Raw genomic sequence first — 16,646 nt, forward strand, 5'->3', positions numbered from 1 at the left:
AGCGTTCGGGGTTCGCTCGGCAACTCTCGGGCAGCGCTCGGGACGCACTCGGCAACGCTCGAGAACTCTCGGGATCTGCTCGGCAACGCTCGGGCGCCCCTCGGGAACTGTCGGGCGCCGCTCGGCAGCGCTCGGTAGGCGCCCTCGGGATCGCAGGTCGCGCCGGCGGCGGGGCGGGTCCCTGTTTCCGGATGCGCTCGGCGGCGCGCGGGGCGCCGTGCCCCGGGGGCGCGGGCGCGGGCGGGGCGGGGCGGGGCGGGGCGGGGCGGCGCGCGCGGTGAAGAGGGCGCGCGCGGGGCGGGGGGCGGCGATGGCGGCGGCGGGGCCGGGGCCGCTGGTGCGGCGGTACGAGGGGGCGGCGCGGGGCCGCGGCGTGGCGGCGGCCGGCTGGCGCGTCTGCCTGGCGCACCGCTTCGAGGAGCCGCGGCAGCCCTACGGCGCCGCCGACGTGCCGCTCCGCGACGTCCTGCGGCACATCGGCCTCGCCTTGCGGTACGGGGGGAAACGGGGACAGGGAACGCCGCGGGGCGGGGGGTGTCCGCGGGGGTAGGACGTGGGAGCACCGCGCCGCGTTCGAGCCGCTCGGTGCTGTGGGCGGCTCGCCCCGGGGAGGCACCGGCGGTGCTCCGGGAGGGCAGAGTACGGCGGATCACGGAAAGCCCCGGGCTGGAGGGAGCCGCTCTCCTCCCGCCCCGAGCTGCCGGCACCCGCCCGCCTGGCGCCAGCACTGGGAGCACCGGTGTAGATTGGCCGAGGCTGGCTTAGGGGCAGCACCCAGCGCTCGGGCTCCCCAAGACCGAGCAGGAGCTGGGAGGGCTTGGGGCATCGCTTCTGGGGGGTGGGTGGGGGGGAGACCACCGTCTCCCACCCCCGGGGCTTGCTGCTGGTGCCCGTCGCTGCTGTGTCTTCCCCGGCCAGCGTCAGGTGCTCGGCCCCTTGCATAAGGCAGCTCTCGGCAGATGGAGATTAAACTCGAGGTTAATTGGGAGGATTTTTGAAATGCCGTGCGCTGTAGCAGGTTTGGGAATGCGGACTTCTCACGGCTTTGCATTAGGGTGAGCTGGAAGTAACCGGGAGAAACGCATGTGGGAAACAACAGTGTTATTTTAACCTTTACAACTGCTGCCCGTGTGCTGGCCGTGTTTGTGTACCCATCAGGCTGAACGTTGAAACCCATGACAGTGTCATTTATTTCCTTATGCTTGCTTTATATCTCCTGCCTCCATTTTCTGAGCCTTTTCCTGCTCGATGTCCTTGGAGGCTGCTGCTTGCAAAGCTGGTTCTTGCAAAGCCTGATGAAGGGGCAGATAGTGGACCGCTTTAGGGTGCTTGGCATGCCGGTCTGACCTGAGACATCCCTGGCATGAGCCTGGGCATCAGGGAAGGGAGAGCCTGGGTCGTGTGCGGGAGATAAAGGCTGCTGGAAAAGCCAGGTTGGGGATGAGCTGAGCTGTGGGAAGGCATGAAGTTCTGGTGGGGTGAGCAGGGAGGAGAGGTGATCGCCTCTGTGCCAGCTTGGGGAGGCCACTCCTGGCCTGTTCTCATTGGGGTCTCAGGATGGAAGTGGCTTGCATGGGTCCTAGAAAAAGGTTTTAAGGTTCAAAAGCAAGAAGCTAAAAGTCAAACTACTGCCTCTTCCCCTGTACAAATTTAGGAGGTAATTTGGTTGTGATCTCAAAATACTTGTGCAGGGCAAAGCTTCCTTGCAAGGAGACTCCAGCCTAGAGAACAGGGGAGAGGAAGAGCCAGGGCGGTGAGAAATACTTGTGTGGGTTTGAATTAAAACCCAAGGGCAGCGGTGTTGGCTGGTGAAGGGCAGCTAATGCAGGGATGCAAGGATGTGTGGGAGGCTGCGTGCTCCTGGCGTTGGGGGGCACCTGCATGTCTGCCCAGCGGAGGCAGCCAGCTGATGGAAACCTGGGTGCTGGTGCTGCAAGAAGAGCCTGGAGCTCGGTCCCAAGGCACAGCACGTGGATCTGAACCTCTGGAGCCCAGCGGGTTGGCGTGCCCCCTCCCAGATGACCCCTGATGAGCAGCAGCCCCTCTCTTAGGGACACCCGTGCCAGGGGTGCTCAAAATCTGGCATGGCTTGGTGCATCAAGTGCAAAGTCACCTGGTGCAGGTGCTCATACCTCCCGAGATGGCTGGGAGCGCCTTGGGGTTGCTGCACCTCTTCGGCTGAGGAAGTCTAGGACCTGCAGAGGAGCCACCGCATCCTGGGTTGACGTGATGTCATGTTGAGCTAAACTTCTGGAGGATAGGTGTCCTTTCCTGCAGCCCTAGCCCCTGCTGCAGGTGACATGGCTGGGAGTGTTGACAGCCCTGGGGTGGGATTTTTGTTAATCGGGACTCATCAGGATAACATCTTTGTGGGGACACGCACAGCCACAAATATGGCTACAGCAGGTGGTGGGGCTGGCAGGGCAGGAGAAGAGGTGCAGGCAGATTTCCACAGAGGTGGCTGGTGTGCCCTGGGAGGGGGTCCCGGCACAGATCCGGAATGGCTGGGTGATGTCCAGACAGGTTTTAATTGTGCTGCCAACTCTAAGGAAAAGAAATGCCCTCCGGCCCTGGCAGGGCTTTTGGCGCTGCAGAACGCGAAGAGTTTCTCCTGGTTATTCTGCAGCTCTGGGAGAGCTGTTAATAGCCAGCAATTGGGCATCGACCACCACCTCCTCTTGGCCTGCACCATGTGGGGAGAAGCTGGCAGGGGAAGAGTTTGCTATTGAGATGGCAAAATGGCTTGGGCAGTGGCTGGCTGTAGATCCCAAACCTCCTGCTGCGTGCTCCTGGAAAAACTGCTTTTTGAAATCCCTCCATCACCTCCTTCTGAAGGAGCCAGGATGCACTGCTGGGCCATGCTGCAGCCTGGGCACCTTATTTCCCATTGCCAGAAACCTGCTGGGGAAGCAGCTGGGTTGGTTCCCTGACGCTGGGTTAAAAAAAAATTAAAATCATTTCCTTGAGAGAGAGAGCACACTGCCAAAACCTCGCCTCGGCAGCGTAAAGCCGGCGCTGTCTCAGCTGGGAGAAGAGCAGTTGCAGCAGATGTAGCTCGAAGATAGCAGCAGGCCCTGATTCAGGGCGGTCATGCAGGACAGGCTGGTTCTCATGGTGCCCTGGACCTCTGCAGGCAAAATGTCCTTAAACAGTCAAACATGAAGGTGAGTACATAGGAATGGAGAGCAGGCTGTGATCAGGTCCTGTAAGACTGCAACCTGGAAAACCTCGCCCTGAGAGGGATTTGGGGACCTTAGATGTTGGTGAATAAAAGTGAACGTCCAGTGGCCATGCATCTGAAAAGGCAAGCGTGAGGGTTTTTTTCTGGGGAGGAATGTGTAGGAGCAGGGGGTGTCGTGGAAGAGCCTCTCTCCCTTGCTGCCCCTGTCCTTGTGAAGCTGGAGGTACATGTCCCAGGGGATTAGTGCTCACCCATTGCCCATCGCCTGGGCTCTGCATCCCGCGAGCCATCGGAGCGATGCAGGCTGTGTGCTCCCAGCTGGGGGTGGCTTTCTCCTCTCGGCAGTACGGCATCGGTGCCTGCAGGTAGTTCAGAGACATGGCCCACCTGGCACCCAGGGCCGTGGAGCTGCTGGTTGGGTCTTGCCTGTCTGTTCGCTGGGGGAAGGAAGTTCAGCAGCTTCTTCTGGTCTGGTAGCTGGTTTCCGTATGCTAATTGTCTCCATATGGAAGATTTAACTTGGGGCGGTTCATTAGCAAAAGCCAGTCCTTTATGAGCGCCAACTCGGAACCCAGCCCTGCTCCTCTTGCCTGGAGTGGTGCCGGCACACCCAGGTGCAGGTGTGCCCCTGTTTGGGTGTCTCTTGATTCCCAGGCCTTTGGGTGAGAAATTACTTGATGGGCAGTGCCTGGCTGCGCAGCTGGCGTGCGAGCGGAGGTGAGTCCCTGGGATCCTGCCAGCTGCAAACAGCAAGCATTGTCTCTTCCAGGGCAAGGCTGCCCTGTGCCATCTGCCCCCAGGGATGTGGCACTGGGATATGGCAGGGCTGTGTGTGACAATGGGGACGTGGAGGTGGAAGAGCAAGGTTCACGTCCCCGGAGCAGCTTATGGCTTCCCTGGGCTCGTGCCTCCACTCTCAGACCTTCCTTAGCAGGGTGTGCTCTACCAGCCATGGAGGTGGTGGTCCTTGTGGGTATTGCCACTTCTCCATGGGCATCTGGGAAAGCCTCCTGCCCCTGCACGAGCTGGGAGCCCTGCTCTTGGGTGTTGGAGCGCTCTGTTTTTGTGCTGTGCCCTTGCAGGCAGCCCCGAGCTGCCTGCACTCTGCCCGCTGGCTGATATGCACTGCAGATGGATGGCAGGGGCTGCCACCCCACGTGCCCTGGGACACAGGTTCCCGTTGTACATATCTACAAGAGGGGCAGCTGCAACGTGTGCTGGTCACGTCCTGCCCAGTGACACTGAAGGGACAGTGACACCTGCTCCCGTCTTCTTTCATACCTCTCTTTCCTTTGCAGATACTTCAGGTGGTGGTACAAGAAGACACGCATAGAGAAGAAATCTGCCTTCATTGACCTCTTGTATGCCGTTCCTCTGCAGCAGATCTACGGTCAGCCTCCAGTTTGGGCACTGGGGTGGTGCAATGCCCTAGAAGGGGGGAGTGCGTCAAGGAGCTCTGGGGTGCGGGCAGTGCCAAGGGGACCCCGGAGCTGCATGGAAGGGGTCCTTGGGCCAGACCCTGCGACAGGGAGGAACGGGGGTGCTAATTTCAGGTGTCTTTGCCAGGGTGCCCGCTGGGCGGGATCGGGGGAGGCACCATCACCCGTGGCTGGCGGGGTGAGTTCTGCCGCTGGCAGCTGAACCCTGGCATTTATCACTACGAAACGGTCATCGCCGACCAGGTAGGTGCGGCAGGGTCTGCGAGGGGTGCGAGCAGCACTGCAGCAGCCTGGGCGGTTGGGGCCTCTGCTCTTGGGCTCATCCAATCCCATCTATGTGCTCATCTTCTCCCCAGTTCACGGTATGCCTGCGTTGCAAGGGGCAGACGGTTTACCAGCAGGTCCTGTCCGTGGAGAGACCTAGCACTCTGCAGGGCTGGAACTGGGGCTACTGTGGCCATTATGCCTTCTACCATGCCCTGTACCCCCGTGCCTGGATGGTCTACGAGCTCCCGGGGCAAAACGTGGTGCTCACTTGCCGCCAGGTCTCTCCCGTCATCCCCCATGACTATAAGGTAAGGAGGCGATGGCCCCACACTGGTTGCAGCCTGTCCCATGGGAGCGCCGGGCCACACGGTGCTGCAGCAGCACGGCTGGTATGGAGCAGGTTGGCAGGGATTTGGCGGAGCTGCCAGCATGGCGGCGAGGAAAGGATTGGCACACCAGAGACGGGGCTGTCCTGTGAGGTGCTCCTAGGACAGGCCCTTGACTGGCTGAGCTCAGTTGCATCCCATTTGGGTAGCAGAGGCTTGGAGCTGGTGAGTTTTTGACCCCTGAGCATTGCCCGTGGGTCCAGGGATGCTGCAGTAGAGGAGTTCCTTGTCCCTCCTGCCCAGCTCAGCATTGCCTTAAGACAACCAGGATTGCCACCTTGTTAATGTTCTTTCCCAGCCTGGTCTGTTCTGTCCTAAGACCCTGTCCCTAGTGCCAGCTGCCAGGTGTGTAGCAGCGGGGCCCTGGAAGGCTTTGCCCCTCCTGGGGCAGTTGGTGCTGGAAAGGTTGTCCCTTTTTCTTTGTGCTTAGCTCTGGCAGCTGCTCCTTTCCCCTCTGACCCGTGCTTTGTGACTCTTTGTACTGCTTGTTCCCTGTCTTTGGTTTTGTCCTGTGACCATCCTGGCTCCCGTCCACTTGGAATAGCAGGTCCAGAGCTGCGGCCTTACAGCCCGGAGCATCTGGTGGCAGCATTTTGGGAAACCCTCAGCTTGTACTTGTGGGTTGGTTTGTTGGCTGGGTGTTCCTGAGAGTGTTCTAGCTGGCTTTTGCCTGCCATCCCCAAGGGAAGAGCTGCTTATTAGCTGGGCTTTCCCAACATTTCCCCATGTCTCCACTCAGCAATGCTTCCAGGCAGGAGGAACCCCCGCAGCAATGCGGAAGCTCGGGATGGCAGCAAGGGATGCCCTGTTGCTCCTGCACGCTGCTCCTGCTCGCTCCCAGCCCCGGGCGAGGGTGGCAGGCTGCACTGCCAACACGCCTGACCTTCCTCTTACCCCAGCGAAGCACGTGAGCCTGTATCAACCTGTTGAGCAGATGGGTGGTGAGACACCCGTCTGAGCCTTAAACGCTACTTTCCGTCTATGTATTGCCCAGTATGGGATTTGCTAGCCCAGGGCTTGTGATCTGAATTTTATATTGCCTGCCCCGCAAATTCCTCTGCTCCCGCTGCTGCTCCCCAGCTTGGCAACGGACTCTGAGACCGAGTTGTTCCTGGTGCTCTTGCTCCCACTGCATCCTGCGTGGTCTCCCCAGCAGTGGGGAAAAGTGATGCTCCGACAGCTAACCATGGAGCAGCAGCCCTATAAACAGTGTTGTCTGTCTCTGCCAGGACTCCAGCCTGCCGGTGGGAGTGTTCATCTGGGAGGTGGAGAATGGGAGGGATGAGGACGTGGACGTCTCCATCATGTTCAGCCTGCAGAACGGCACGGGAACGAAGGAGGACAGAAGTGGAGGGCACTGGAACGAGCCCTTCGCCTTCGAGAAGGAGGGCGAGCGCGTTGCCGGAGTCCTGCTGCACCACTGCACACGTGTGAACCCCTTCACCCTCGCCATCTCTGCCCGGGAGAAGGTAAAGGGCTGGCACCAGTGGTGCCCTCCCTGCTGGAGGGGGTTGTACAGCCCTGCTGAATGGGGGGAGGGCTGCTTCCAGGTGGCTGGTAAATGATGGGTGTGCGATGGGTTGGGGTCGGCACCGGTCCTGGTCCTCAGCGCTTGCCTGACCGCTGGAGCAGAAGTGGGGACATGACTTCCCCGAGGGCACCCTCTTTGGGGGTGGGTGCCAGGAGAGAAGCCATGGGTGAAGCTTTCAGGACAGCAGGTGAGTGGGTTTGGAGTTAGCATTGCTGGGCAGCATGCGAGGAATGAGTGTGGGGTCCCAAAGTTGTTGGGGGTGGGGTGGGGGCCTGCATTTGCCCCTCAAAAGTACCAGCCCCTGATGATGCTCTTCCTTTCCCCAGGCTGGCATGGGAGTCACCCACCTCACAGCATTCAATCCCGCGGGATCGGGTAGAGAGGTGTGGCAGGACCTCCTGCAGGACGGCAGGCTGGATTCCCCCGCCGGTGAGTCCCTCCGTCCTCCATGGGATGGGTGGAGGGGGGAGCAGGGTGGCCACGCTGGTCACAGGGCACCCAAGCCAAGGGCAGGTTTCCCTTCCTCTGGCCACCTCGGTGCCATCGCAAAAAGGTCTTGGTGATGCTGTGGCTCATTCCCAGCGTTAGGCTGTATCCGAATTTCCCATTGCTTGTCACACTGTCCTCGTGGTTCTCCAAAAGCTGTTAGCACCACTTTGGGGCTGTTCTCGGCTATGTTAATTGCACATGCCAGTATCTTGTTAGTCTGTGTAGGGTTGTGCACTGAGTTGAGATTTCTGCTGAGTGGCCAGGGTGATGCCCAGCCACCTTCCCTGAGTTCCCATTGCCAGATCTGCGAGCTGGGCCCGGTCAGATTTGTTCTAGCAGGCATTCAGCAGTCCTTGGTGTTTGGTGCTGCCATCACTTGCTGTCCTCTTGTTACTACATCGGTTCCCTGAAGGTCTCTGGTATTCCCGTGGTACTTCTGCATCATCCTCAGCTGTCTGCTTGCTCCCTTGGCAGAAACCGTGAAGCAGGGTGGTCTCTCCCAGCCCTTGCTGCTAACCTCTTATTGCGATAAAAGGTGACCATTTGCCTAATGGCTCTGTCAGCTTTTGAACAAGGATGATGCTGACAGACTAGTGATGCTGGCACTGGGCCTTTGCAAGATTTCTTGAAGCTTAAATTACGTAAATATTCCGGAAATATTTATTTCTGGAAAACTAAGTTTCCTGCCTAGATGCACTCAGAGCTCTCCAGGCTATTGAGATGTGATTTTCCTTCGTGCATGCAGGCATTATCATAGCCAGGATCTGTGCTTCTGTTAAAATTGTTGCTTTAATGAGTTTACCTGGTACACGTGTCAGAACCAGCATATAATTATCCAGCCACCTCAGGGCTCTTTTTAAATAGGGGTACAGTTCAAGCACCCTGCAAAAAGCTGGAAACAATGACTGTCACTAGAAAGTCACAGTGTCACTGAGTGCGGCGCAGTTACAAAGTCATGTGGTGCTCTGTCCCTTCCGTTCATGCCTGGTGGCTTTTCCTGCCTGATTTGTTCCTCTGCTTTGATGACTTATTTTTTTAACCCCTCCGCCCATGGCAGGTATTTTTTTCCTGCTTGCAAAAAGCAGTTACTCACGTGAGGTAATGTCATCCCTTAAAACCCCAGGGATGTACCCTCCAGGTTGCAAGGGGGCTGGGGCATGCCCAAATAGTCTTGTCCCCCTCGGGGTGCGTGGGAGCATCAGTCACCCCTCCATAGGGCTTCCTTGGCCACTTGTGAATAATTTTTTTTCCCCCCCCTGACAGGTAAAAGCAGGCCGACGGAGAAGGGGGAGGTGACGGCAGCAGCGGTGTGTGCCAGCTGCAGGGTGCCTGCCCTGGGTCACAGGACGCTGGAGCTGGCCCTGGCTTGGGACATGCCCTGTGTTCACTTTGGCTCTAAGGAGAAGCTGCACTTCAGGTGGGTGGGTTGTCTCCAGTGGGGCTTGGCTCATGTCCCCGAAGCCCCCTTCTCCCTGCCTCCGGGCTTGAGTGCTGCCTGGGGAGCCTTGTGCCACATACTGCAGCCGTGTCCCTGCCAGCTCACGGAGGGGACCCTCTCCCCAGCCCCTGCTCCTCAATACCTCTGCACTACCAGTAGCGTTGTTCTGGTGTTCATTATAGTCCAGCCCCTCTCCTGTGGCCAGGTGGGCTTCTCAGCCTGAGCCCGCAGCATACTCACCAAACCCCTGCTCGGCAGGCGGTACACCCGTTTTTTTGGCAGCGGAGGCGATGCCGCTCCTGCCCTGTCACATCATGCCCTGACGCACTACGAGGAGTGGGAGAGGAAGATCGAAGCGTGGCAGAAGCCCATCCTGGAGAACAGGTAGGGTAGGTGGGAGCACCTTCCCCGTGGCCTTCTGGGGCTGGTCAGAGCAGGAGCGTCACCAGCTCGGCCGCTGTGGTTGACTTCCCCTCTTGCCCGCAGCCAGCTGCCTTCCTGGTACAAGTCGGCCCTCTTCAATGAGCTGTACTTCGTGACGGATGGGGGGACCATCTGGGTGGAGCTGCCCCCGGACTGCTGTGCTGAGGACCTGCGGGGGCCGGCAGGGGCTGGCCTCTCCCACCTCCTCCCTGTCCTGCGGGAGTACGGAAGGTTTGCTTATTTGGAAGGTAACTTGGAGGGACATGATGTATGGTCCCAACTCAACCCCTTCCCGTTGCTGTCACCAGGTGTTTTTAACCTGCTGTGGGGCTGCTTTTCACACCCTGATGGGCAGGAGCAGCACTGTTCCTAGCAAAACCCCTCGCAGGACCAAGCCCTGTAGGATATGGCATGAGGTCTTCTCCAGACCTCTGGGTGCTCTATGTAGAGAATAAAAACCACTTCTAATGGGATCCCCTGCCTGTGCCATGGAAGAGCCCAACCTCCTGGGCCATGTGGGAAGGAGGACGTGCCCCTCCTTTCCCCTCCCTGCGGCAGGTCTCCCACCCCTCACCATCTCCCCGCTCCTTCCAGGCCAGGAGTACCGGATGTACAACACCTATGATGTCCACTTCTATGCCTCCTTTGCTCTCGTCATGCTGTGGCCCAAGCTGCAGATCAGCCTGCAGTATGACATTGGTGAGTGACCCAGGAGACCCTGGCTTGATGCCTGCTGATGTCTTCACCTAGGGAAGAGATGGGGGGTTTGGGACAGCATCTGCCTCTGCCGTAGAAATCTGTGCTGTGGAGCCAGCATCCTCCTCCAGCTCCTCTGCTGGACCCAGGACTTGCAAATCCCCAACGTTGCTGCCTCTCAGCATCTCTCTGCCCAGCACTGGGATGCCTTCTTGCCACACTGGGGATGCACAGTTGGCTCTGCCTGCCCTGGGGGAGTCCCTGATCTTGCCAGCTCTCTCCGTTCCCCTTGCAGAGGAGAAGCATGAAGCTGTTTGCAGACCCTGATGCTTTGGGTGGGCTTGGAGGCTGCTCGGTGGTGGCCCGACCAGTGGTGGAGCACGACCCTTTGCTGGGCTGCAGGAGGGCTGAGCCCTCTGGGGTTCCCTCCCAGCCCTGTGTGCTGCCACCACCTTGCTTAAGGAGGTGGTGACAGTTGCATGTCCCCTGCTGAGGGGAGACTGGGAGCAGCCTGGTGTCCCCTCAGCCCTTTGCAGAGGGCTGTGGTCTTGCAGCCAGAGCCCCAAAGGGCAGCCTGGCGTGCTGGTGCCGGTGGCCCTGCCTGTGCCTGTGCTTGGAGCTTGCTGCTGCAGTGCCTGCTGCCTTTCTAATGTCTCTTGCTCTGTGTCCTCTCCAGCTGTCACAGTGGTGAACGAGGACGTCCAGCCCCGGCAGTACTTGATGTGTGGTCAGACAGCCCAGGTGAAGCTGAAGAACGTGGTGCCACATGACATTGGGGACCCAGGTGAGGGGTCTGGCTGGGCCTGCTGGGGGGCAAAGGGGGTGCAGGGCTGCTCACACAACTTTCTCAGGGTAGTTAACTCCCAAGCTGTGGGAAGGAGGTATGGTGCATGGAATACACTGTTTGTTTTCTGGGAATGAAAAGCTTGGATGGTTTGGGATGGTGATGGAGACCACGCTGCATGGAGCTTGTACGAGGGAGATGGAGAGAAGCCGAGCAGTAGCAGGAAGGCTGCTCTCACTAGAGTCGGCACAGGGTGCAACATGTTATTTTAGCACTGTTTGGTCACAGCACCCTTGGGACCTTGCTCCTGGGTAGGAGAGGGGACATCTGTTGCTTGCTGCCCTGCTGCATCCGCTCTGTCCTTGCTTAGGTGACGAGCCGTGGCAGCGTGTCAATGCCTACCTGATGCATGACACGGCCGACTGGAAGGACCTCAACCTGAAGTTTGTGCTGCAGGTGTACCGTGACTACTGCCTGACACGTGACTCCGTGTACTTGCGGGACATGTGGCCAGTCTGCCAGGTACTGGGAGGGCATCAGAACGTGGGGCATCTCCCCCTTCTCACTTCCCTTGGGAGCCGTGCAACATCCCAAGAGGATGGATGCTCTTGAGCAGAGCGTGAGGGGCAGCCAGGATGTAGGGGCTGTGTGGCCATCTCCTGCCTCTCCCACAGGCTGTGATGGAGTCGGAGCTGAAGTTTGATACAGATAACGATGGGCTCATCGAAAATGGTGGCTTTGCTGACCAGACATATGATGCGTGGGTGGTAAATGGAGCCAGGTGAGCAAGAGAGGCAGGTGGGGGTTGGAGATGGGGAGCGCGGGGTGGGGAGGCAGCTCAGAGCTGGGACCGTGGTACCCATCTCTTGTGGCAGCTCTGTGCAACCCGTGGGGTGTCCCACGTTGCCGACACTGCTCTCCTTTTGCTCTGGCAGCGCGTACTGCGGCGGGCTGTGGCTGGCAGCCGTCTGCATGATGTGCAAGATGGCGGAGGTGCTCGGGGATGCTGAGATCCAGCAGAAATACACGGACATACTGAGCAAGGGCAAGGAGGCATTTGAGAGGATGCTCTGGAATGGTGGGTGCTTGCCGGTGGGGAACCATGCTTGGCTGGCCGTGTGTCCCTTGGGAGAGGGACAGCTCCTCCTTGGGTCACGGAGCTTTGCAGGGGATGGGAGAAGGAGGGGAGATGCCATCCCTCCAAGCCGAGGGGAAGGAGCAGGTACCAGGGAGGGAACAGAAAATGTATGGTGGTTTGGGAAAGGAAAGAGGGGAGAGCCTTCTGGAAAAAGGTGCCACGCTCCTGCCTCATGGGGTGGAGTGTAGGGACAGCACACATGAGCCACGGTCCTAAACTATGGATTTAAAACTGTTTCCTGCCTTTTTTCCAGGAAAATACTACAACTATGATAGCAGTGGGAGCGACACCTCCAGCAGCATCATGTCAGACCAGTGTGCTGGGCAGTGGTTTCTCGGGGCTTGTGGTCTGGACCAAGGGGAGTTTGAGGTAAGAGAAGGGGCAGCCTGGTGCAGGGTGGGGTGAGACGGGACCTGCGCCTGGAGGAGAGCAGCAGGGCTGGCACATGGCATGGGTTAAGTGTTGGGGGCTGGTTTGGGAGCTCCAGCCCGCTCCCCTGCAGCAGTGCATGCTTAGGTGGAGGCTGTTGGATGCACATCAGTGCAACCTGCCTTAAACCAAAATCTGCTCATGGAGAGGCCATGCAGCAGGGATGTGTAACTGTGGTCAGCTCTTGCACACTTGGAGGAAGGTCCCACTGGGGTTTGCTCTCGGCAAGGTGCTATTTGTTTAAAAACAGGAGAAAAAAGTGTATGAAACTTTCCACGTGTTATTTGCTACCTAGTTTAAATTCCTAAATGATTATCCAAGGGAACTAAGGCTTATTTGGGGCCTTAAAGTCTGTTGCTCTTCCGTTGCAAGAGAAGAATTTGCCGAAGACTCCTCTTGTCTGGTGGGATGGTAAGAGTAGCTGCTGGTGGTGCAATACCTGGAACAGAGCTGGGAAGTGGAGAGCCATCGTATGGATTATTTATGACCCATAGACAGTTGTCAGACCAAAGCTCTCTGTGGTGGTGATGGACAGGCAAACGCTTTGGCTGACTGAAGGAAGGAATGACTCTTGGCTGTGTGAGGGTGATGGACCATTTCACTGTCTGTTGGTACCAGAGGGGAGCTTCAAGTGACCTTTCCTGGGAGCAGCTTGTGCTGAACGCTGTGGGATTTAACGAGAAATAGGCGCTTGGTTGTGCCCTCCTGCATTTACCCCAGTGTGGGTCCCTAGAGTGTGGGGACTGGGGCTGTGCCTGGGGCTCCAGACGGGATCTGGCCCAGACCTCATGCAGAAATACCCAAACATCCCTTTTGGGGGGGAAACAGGAAACCTGGTGCAGTTCAAAAAATCTCGCTTGCCTTTCCATAGCCTCAGACTTTTGTTGCTGAAGGTGGCACTCTTCTCTGCTGGCTGGTGAGCTTTGAGCTCACTGGAGATGGGACTGGTGAACTTCTCTCTTCTGTTACTATGACCATTGAGGTTTTCTTGCATGCATTTTGATCCCTTGCCTGGCTGGCAGCACTCCTGTTTGTAACCTTATAAACACACTCCTGCTGCCTGCACAGGTCAGTAATGAAATACAAAGTAGGAAAAGCCTGTGACCCCAGTCCTGAAGAAACTGTGCCCCAAAACCTTCTGCCAGAGATGGCCGCTGTGCGCCACCCCTCTGCTGACTCCTGCTCCCTAACAGCACTTGGGCTTATCTCCAGAGCCACACCGGGAAAAATGACTGTGTTGGATGCTTGGCTTTAGTGTAGATAAAAAGGATCTGCTGCCTTTCCTTTGAGTCTGCCAAAGCTGTCCGGTTGGGCTGCCCAGTCTGCCTTGGCAAGCTTCCATCTGGTGTCATCACACCTCCGGCTTCCCCTGGCTCTGGTGGCACCAGACTGGCAAGAAAGTTCTGGCACGTCCCTGGGCTGTGCTTGATGAGCTGGGAGCCGCCAGGGTCTTCCCTTTCTTGCAAGTAGATGTCATGGTTGCTCCGTGACATCGCTTCTGATCTTGGTCACCCTGCAAAGTTCTTGTTATGGCTTTCTCACCGTTAGGTGGATGCGGGATGGAGACGAGCCAGCCCTCCCCTTGCAATGTCACTGAGTCTGGAGCTTTGCTTTTCTCAAGAAGGTGGTGACTTCTGTTGCACTGACACTTCCTAGTTTTATTGTCAATAATGAAAGCAGTGCAAAAGCTTTATTTACTTTCAGCTGCGCACAGAGGTTTTTCATCTCAATGCAGTCCTTGCTGTGTTGCTGCTCCACTGCTTTTTGTTTGGCTGGCAGGTGTTTTCATGCTCAGGTGGGGTTTGTTGTGTTTTTGCTTTGTTTTTTTTGGAGGAGTTTGTGGTGTTTCTTTTTTTTTTTTTTCTTTTTTGGCAAGAGCGTACTCAGCATAATACTTCAGTCTGTTCTCATAACTGTTTTGAGCTCTTGGCCTTAGTTTTTGAACAGCTTTTTTTTCCCCCCTTATTGGAGAGGGAAGGTTTTTACTTCCTCCTGATAATGTTGTGAAACGTCTGTTTATCCAGTGAGCACTATTGACCTTCTGCAAGTCTTTAACTTTCACTTGCAATAAAAGTTTCAAATCTCTCCTACCAGACACAGAAAACCATCAGAAATCTTGTGCATCTCAGTCTGACCTCTTCATCCCCAGGCTGCCCGTTCTCTCACTTCAAACTTGCCTTGGTCCAGGCCATGAACCCTTGCATCACCGCCCAATTACAAAATTGGAAGGATTAAAGTCCTTTTGAAATCACTCAAAACTAAGCTCTGTTTTTGCTTCTCTGAAGTTGAATTTTCTGTTTTTTTTCCCCTCAAGATTCCCAGCATTTACCCAAACAAACTTACTGGTATCCACATTTCAGCTGCAAGATGCATTCTGATGTCATCAGACTGGCTTTGCAATAATCTTTCCCTTTGGCAGGAAGATACCTCCAGCCTCACTGATCCCAGACTGTCCTTTGGCCACCTCTGGTCAGTGTCCCATCTCTTGTAGTCATTGCAGTACCTCTTTTAGCTGGTGCAGATGGACTGAGAGAACAGCACAGTGGTTTTTACCAGGTGAAAGTCTGGGCCTCAAACAGTTGTAACCCTGAGAAATGAGCAGTGGTGAACATAAACCAAGATGAGGACGGTGTGGTTGGCCAGGTCTCCAAAGCAAACTCCCAAGAGACGTGGCGGGGTTTGGCCAGTGACTGAAGGTGAGAGGCTGTTTATGGATACATACTAGTTGGATGAGCTATCAGCCTCCCTAGGAGGAAGGTAGAATGAAGTTCATCTCTTCTGTTGAGCAACTGCTTTTTTACTTCCTCCTGTTATTTTCCTGTAGGTGGCTATTTACCCAGCGAGCAGCACTGACCTCTCTGTAATGGAAAACTTAACCCTGCTCCCTAGAGACCCAGCCTGAGGCGTCTGCCTGAGCCTGAAGCCCTCTCTCTCTCTACACAGGTCTTCCCCAAGAGTCATGTTGTCAGTGCACTCAAGACCATCTTTGAGAAGAACGTCATGAGCTTTGCTGGTGGCACCATGGGAGCGGTGAATGGCATGAGGCCCAACGGGGTGCCCGACACCTCCAGTGTGCAGTCTGATGAAGTGTGGATCGGCGTGGTCTACGCCTTGGCTGCCACCATGATCCAGGAGGTGAGTGATGATGCTGTACCCCTCGGCATGTGCCTTCTCCTTGCACTCCGTGGATGGGCTGATGGTTGTCTTCCTTCTGCTGCAGGGGCTGGTGGAAGAAGGCTTTCATACGGCAGAGGGCTGCTACCGGACGGTTTGGGAACGGCTGGGCATGGCTTTCCAGACACCGGAGGCCTATCGGGAGAAGAAAGTCTACCGCTCGTTGGCTTACATGCGGCCCCTTAGCATCTGGAGCATGCAGCTGGCCCTGGAGCGCAGAGCTAGCCAGGCACCAGCACCCACGCAGTCCCCCCAGGTCCCCATCCACCCTTGAGCCTGGTGGCACTGAGCAGGGCAGCGGGTGCACTGGGGCACTGGGGGGGCCTCAGCTGGTGGGCAGGGACCCTTCCCTCCTGATATCCCTTTGATAATACTCACATTGCTGTTTTCCTTCCCTACCTCCACTACATGCCCTTCACCTCAGGGGGTTTCCAGCCACCGATGCTGAGCACGAGGGGGGACCAGAGGTGCAGGTGATCTCTCCTCGGAGAGGAGAGGGGTGGGATAAGGAGGCGCTGCTGGAGTCTGTGCCTTCCCTTCCCCATCGCTCAGGGCTCTGACAGCCTGCAGGACCCTCAACCATCCTCCACCAGAGCTGGTACCTTGCCCAGGAGCACAGCACAGGACCTTCCTGCGGTCAGGGGGCTGGGTAAGGTGGGAGCTGGCCTGCGGGGCAAAAAAAATGTGTGTGTATGTGTGTGAGGACATTGGACTGGTGCACCCAGGCAGGTGGATGCTGTAGCTGTCTCTCTGTTGTGTGACGCTGCAAACACAGACTGGTTCTGCCCTAAGGCACCAGCCCTAGGAGAGCCTGTGGCAGATACAATCCCCAGGGGAGCCCCGGCTCCCCGGCCAGTGACAATCGGAGCCCAAGGGGCAGGTCCTGGTCTGGTACCGTGGCACCCCTCCCTGCTGGTGCCGGGGGCAGGCAGCAGAGCACGTTTTAGAAGATGAATCATTTTAAGTTCTTAATAAATTTGTCTGGCTGTCTGTCCTTCTTGCGTGTCTTCTCTGCCATGGGGGCAAGCTGGAGCAGGGGGCCCCTGTTGCTGCCCCTTTTCTTCCTAGGCTGGGATGGAGGCCTGGGGATGTAGGGGGGCAAGCCCTAATTGCACGCTGGCTCTTGTCAGGTTTTGCTAATGGGAGCGAGAGGTGCCTCCCCCTCAGGTGTGATGGCACCTTGCCTGCAAGGTGGGGGAAGGCAAGGAGCCTAGCATTCCTCCTGAAATGCCTCTGGGGAGCAGTGGTGTCCCAGGGCTGGCCCTTGACTG

At 57.3% G+C, this 16,646-nt stretch overlaps 1 protein-coding gene across 1 annotated transcript; it reads left to right on the top strand.

The window, feature by feature from the left end:
• Nucleotides 1-310: 310 nt before the first annotated feature.
• On the top strand, nt 311-16,363 carry GBA2 (glucosylceramidase beta 2). The gene is made up of 17 exons (XM_076362824.1): nt 311-492; nt 4,480-4,571; nt 4,748-4,863; nt 4,977-5,195; nt 6,503-6,742; nt 7,131-7,233; nt 8,557-8,710; nt 8,990-9,115; nt 9,218-9,402; nt 9,749-9,853; nt 10,527-10,634; nt 11,005-11,156; nt 11,309-11,415; nt 11,570-11,712; nt 12,026-12,141; nt 15,145-15,336; nt 15,422-16,363. The coding sequence occupies exons 1-17, from the start codon at nt 311-313 to the stop codon at nt 15,647-15,649; spliced, it is 2,568 nt and encodes an 855-aa protein (XP_076218939.1). The 3' UTR covers nt 15,650-16,363.
• Nucleotides 16,364-16,646: the final 283 nt, after the last annotated feature.

This window comes from Aptenodytes patagonicus, chromosome Z (genome assembly GCF_965638725.1).
Source record: "Aptenodytes patagonicus chromosome Z, bAptPat1.pri.cur, whole genome shotgun sequence".
Taxonomy (NCBI): domain Eukaryota; kingdom Metazoa; phylum Chordata; class Aves; order Sphenisciformes; family Spheniscidae; genus Aptenodytes; species Aptenodytes patagonicus.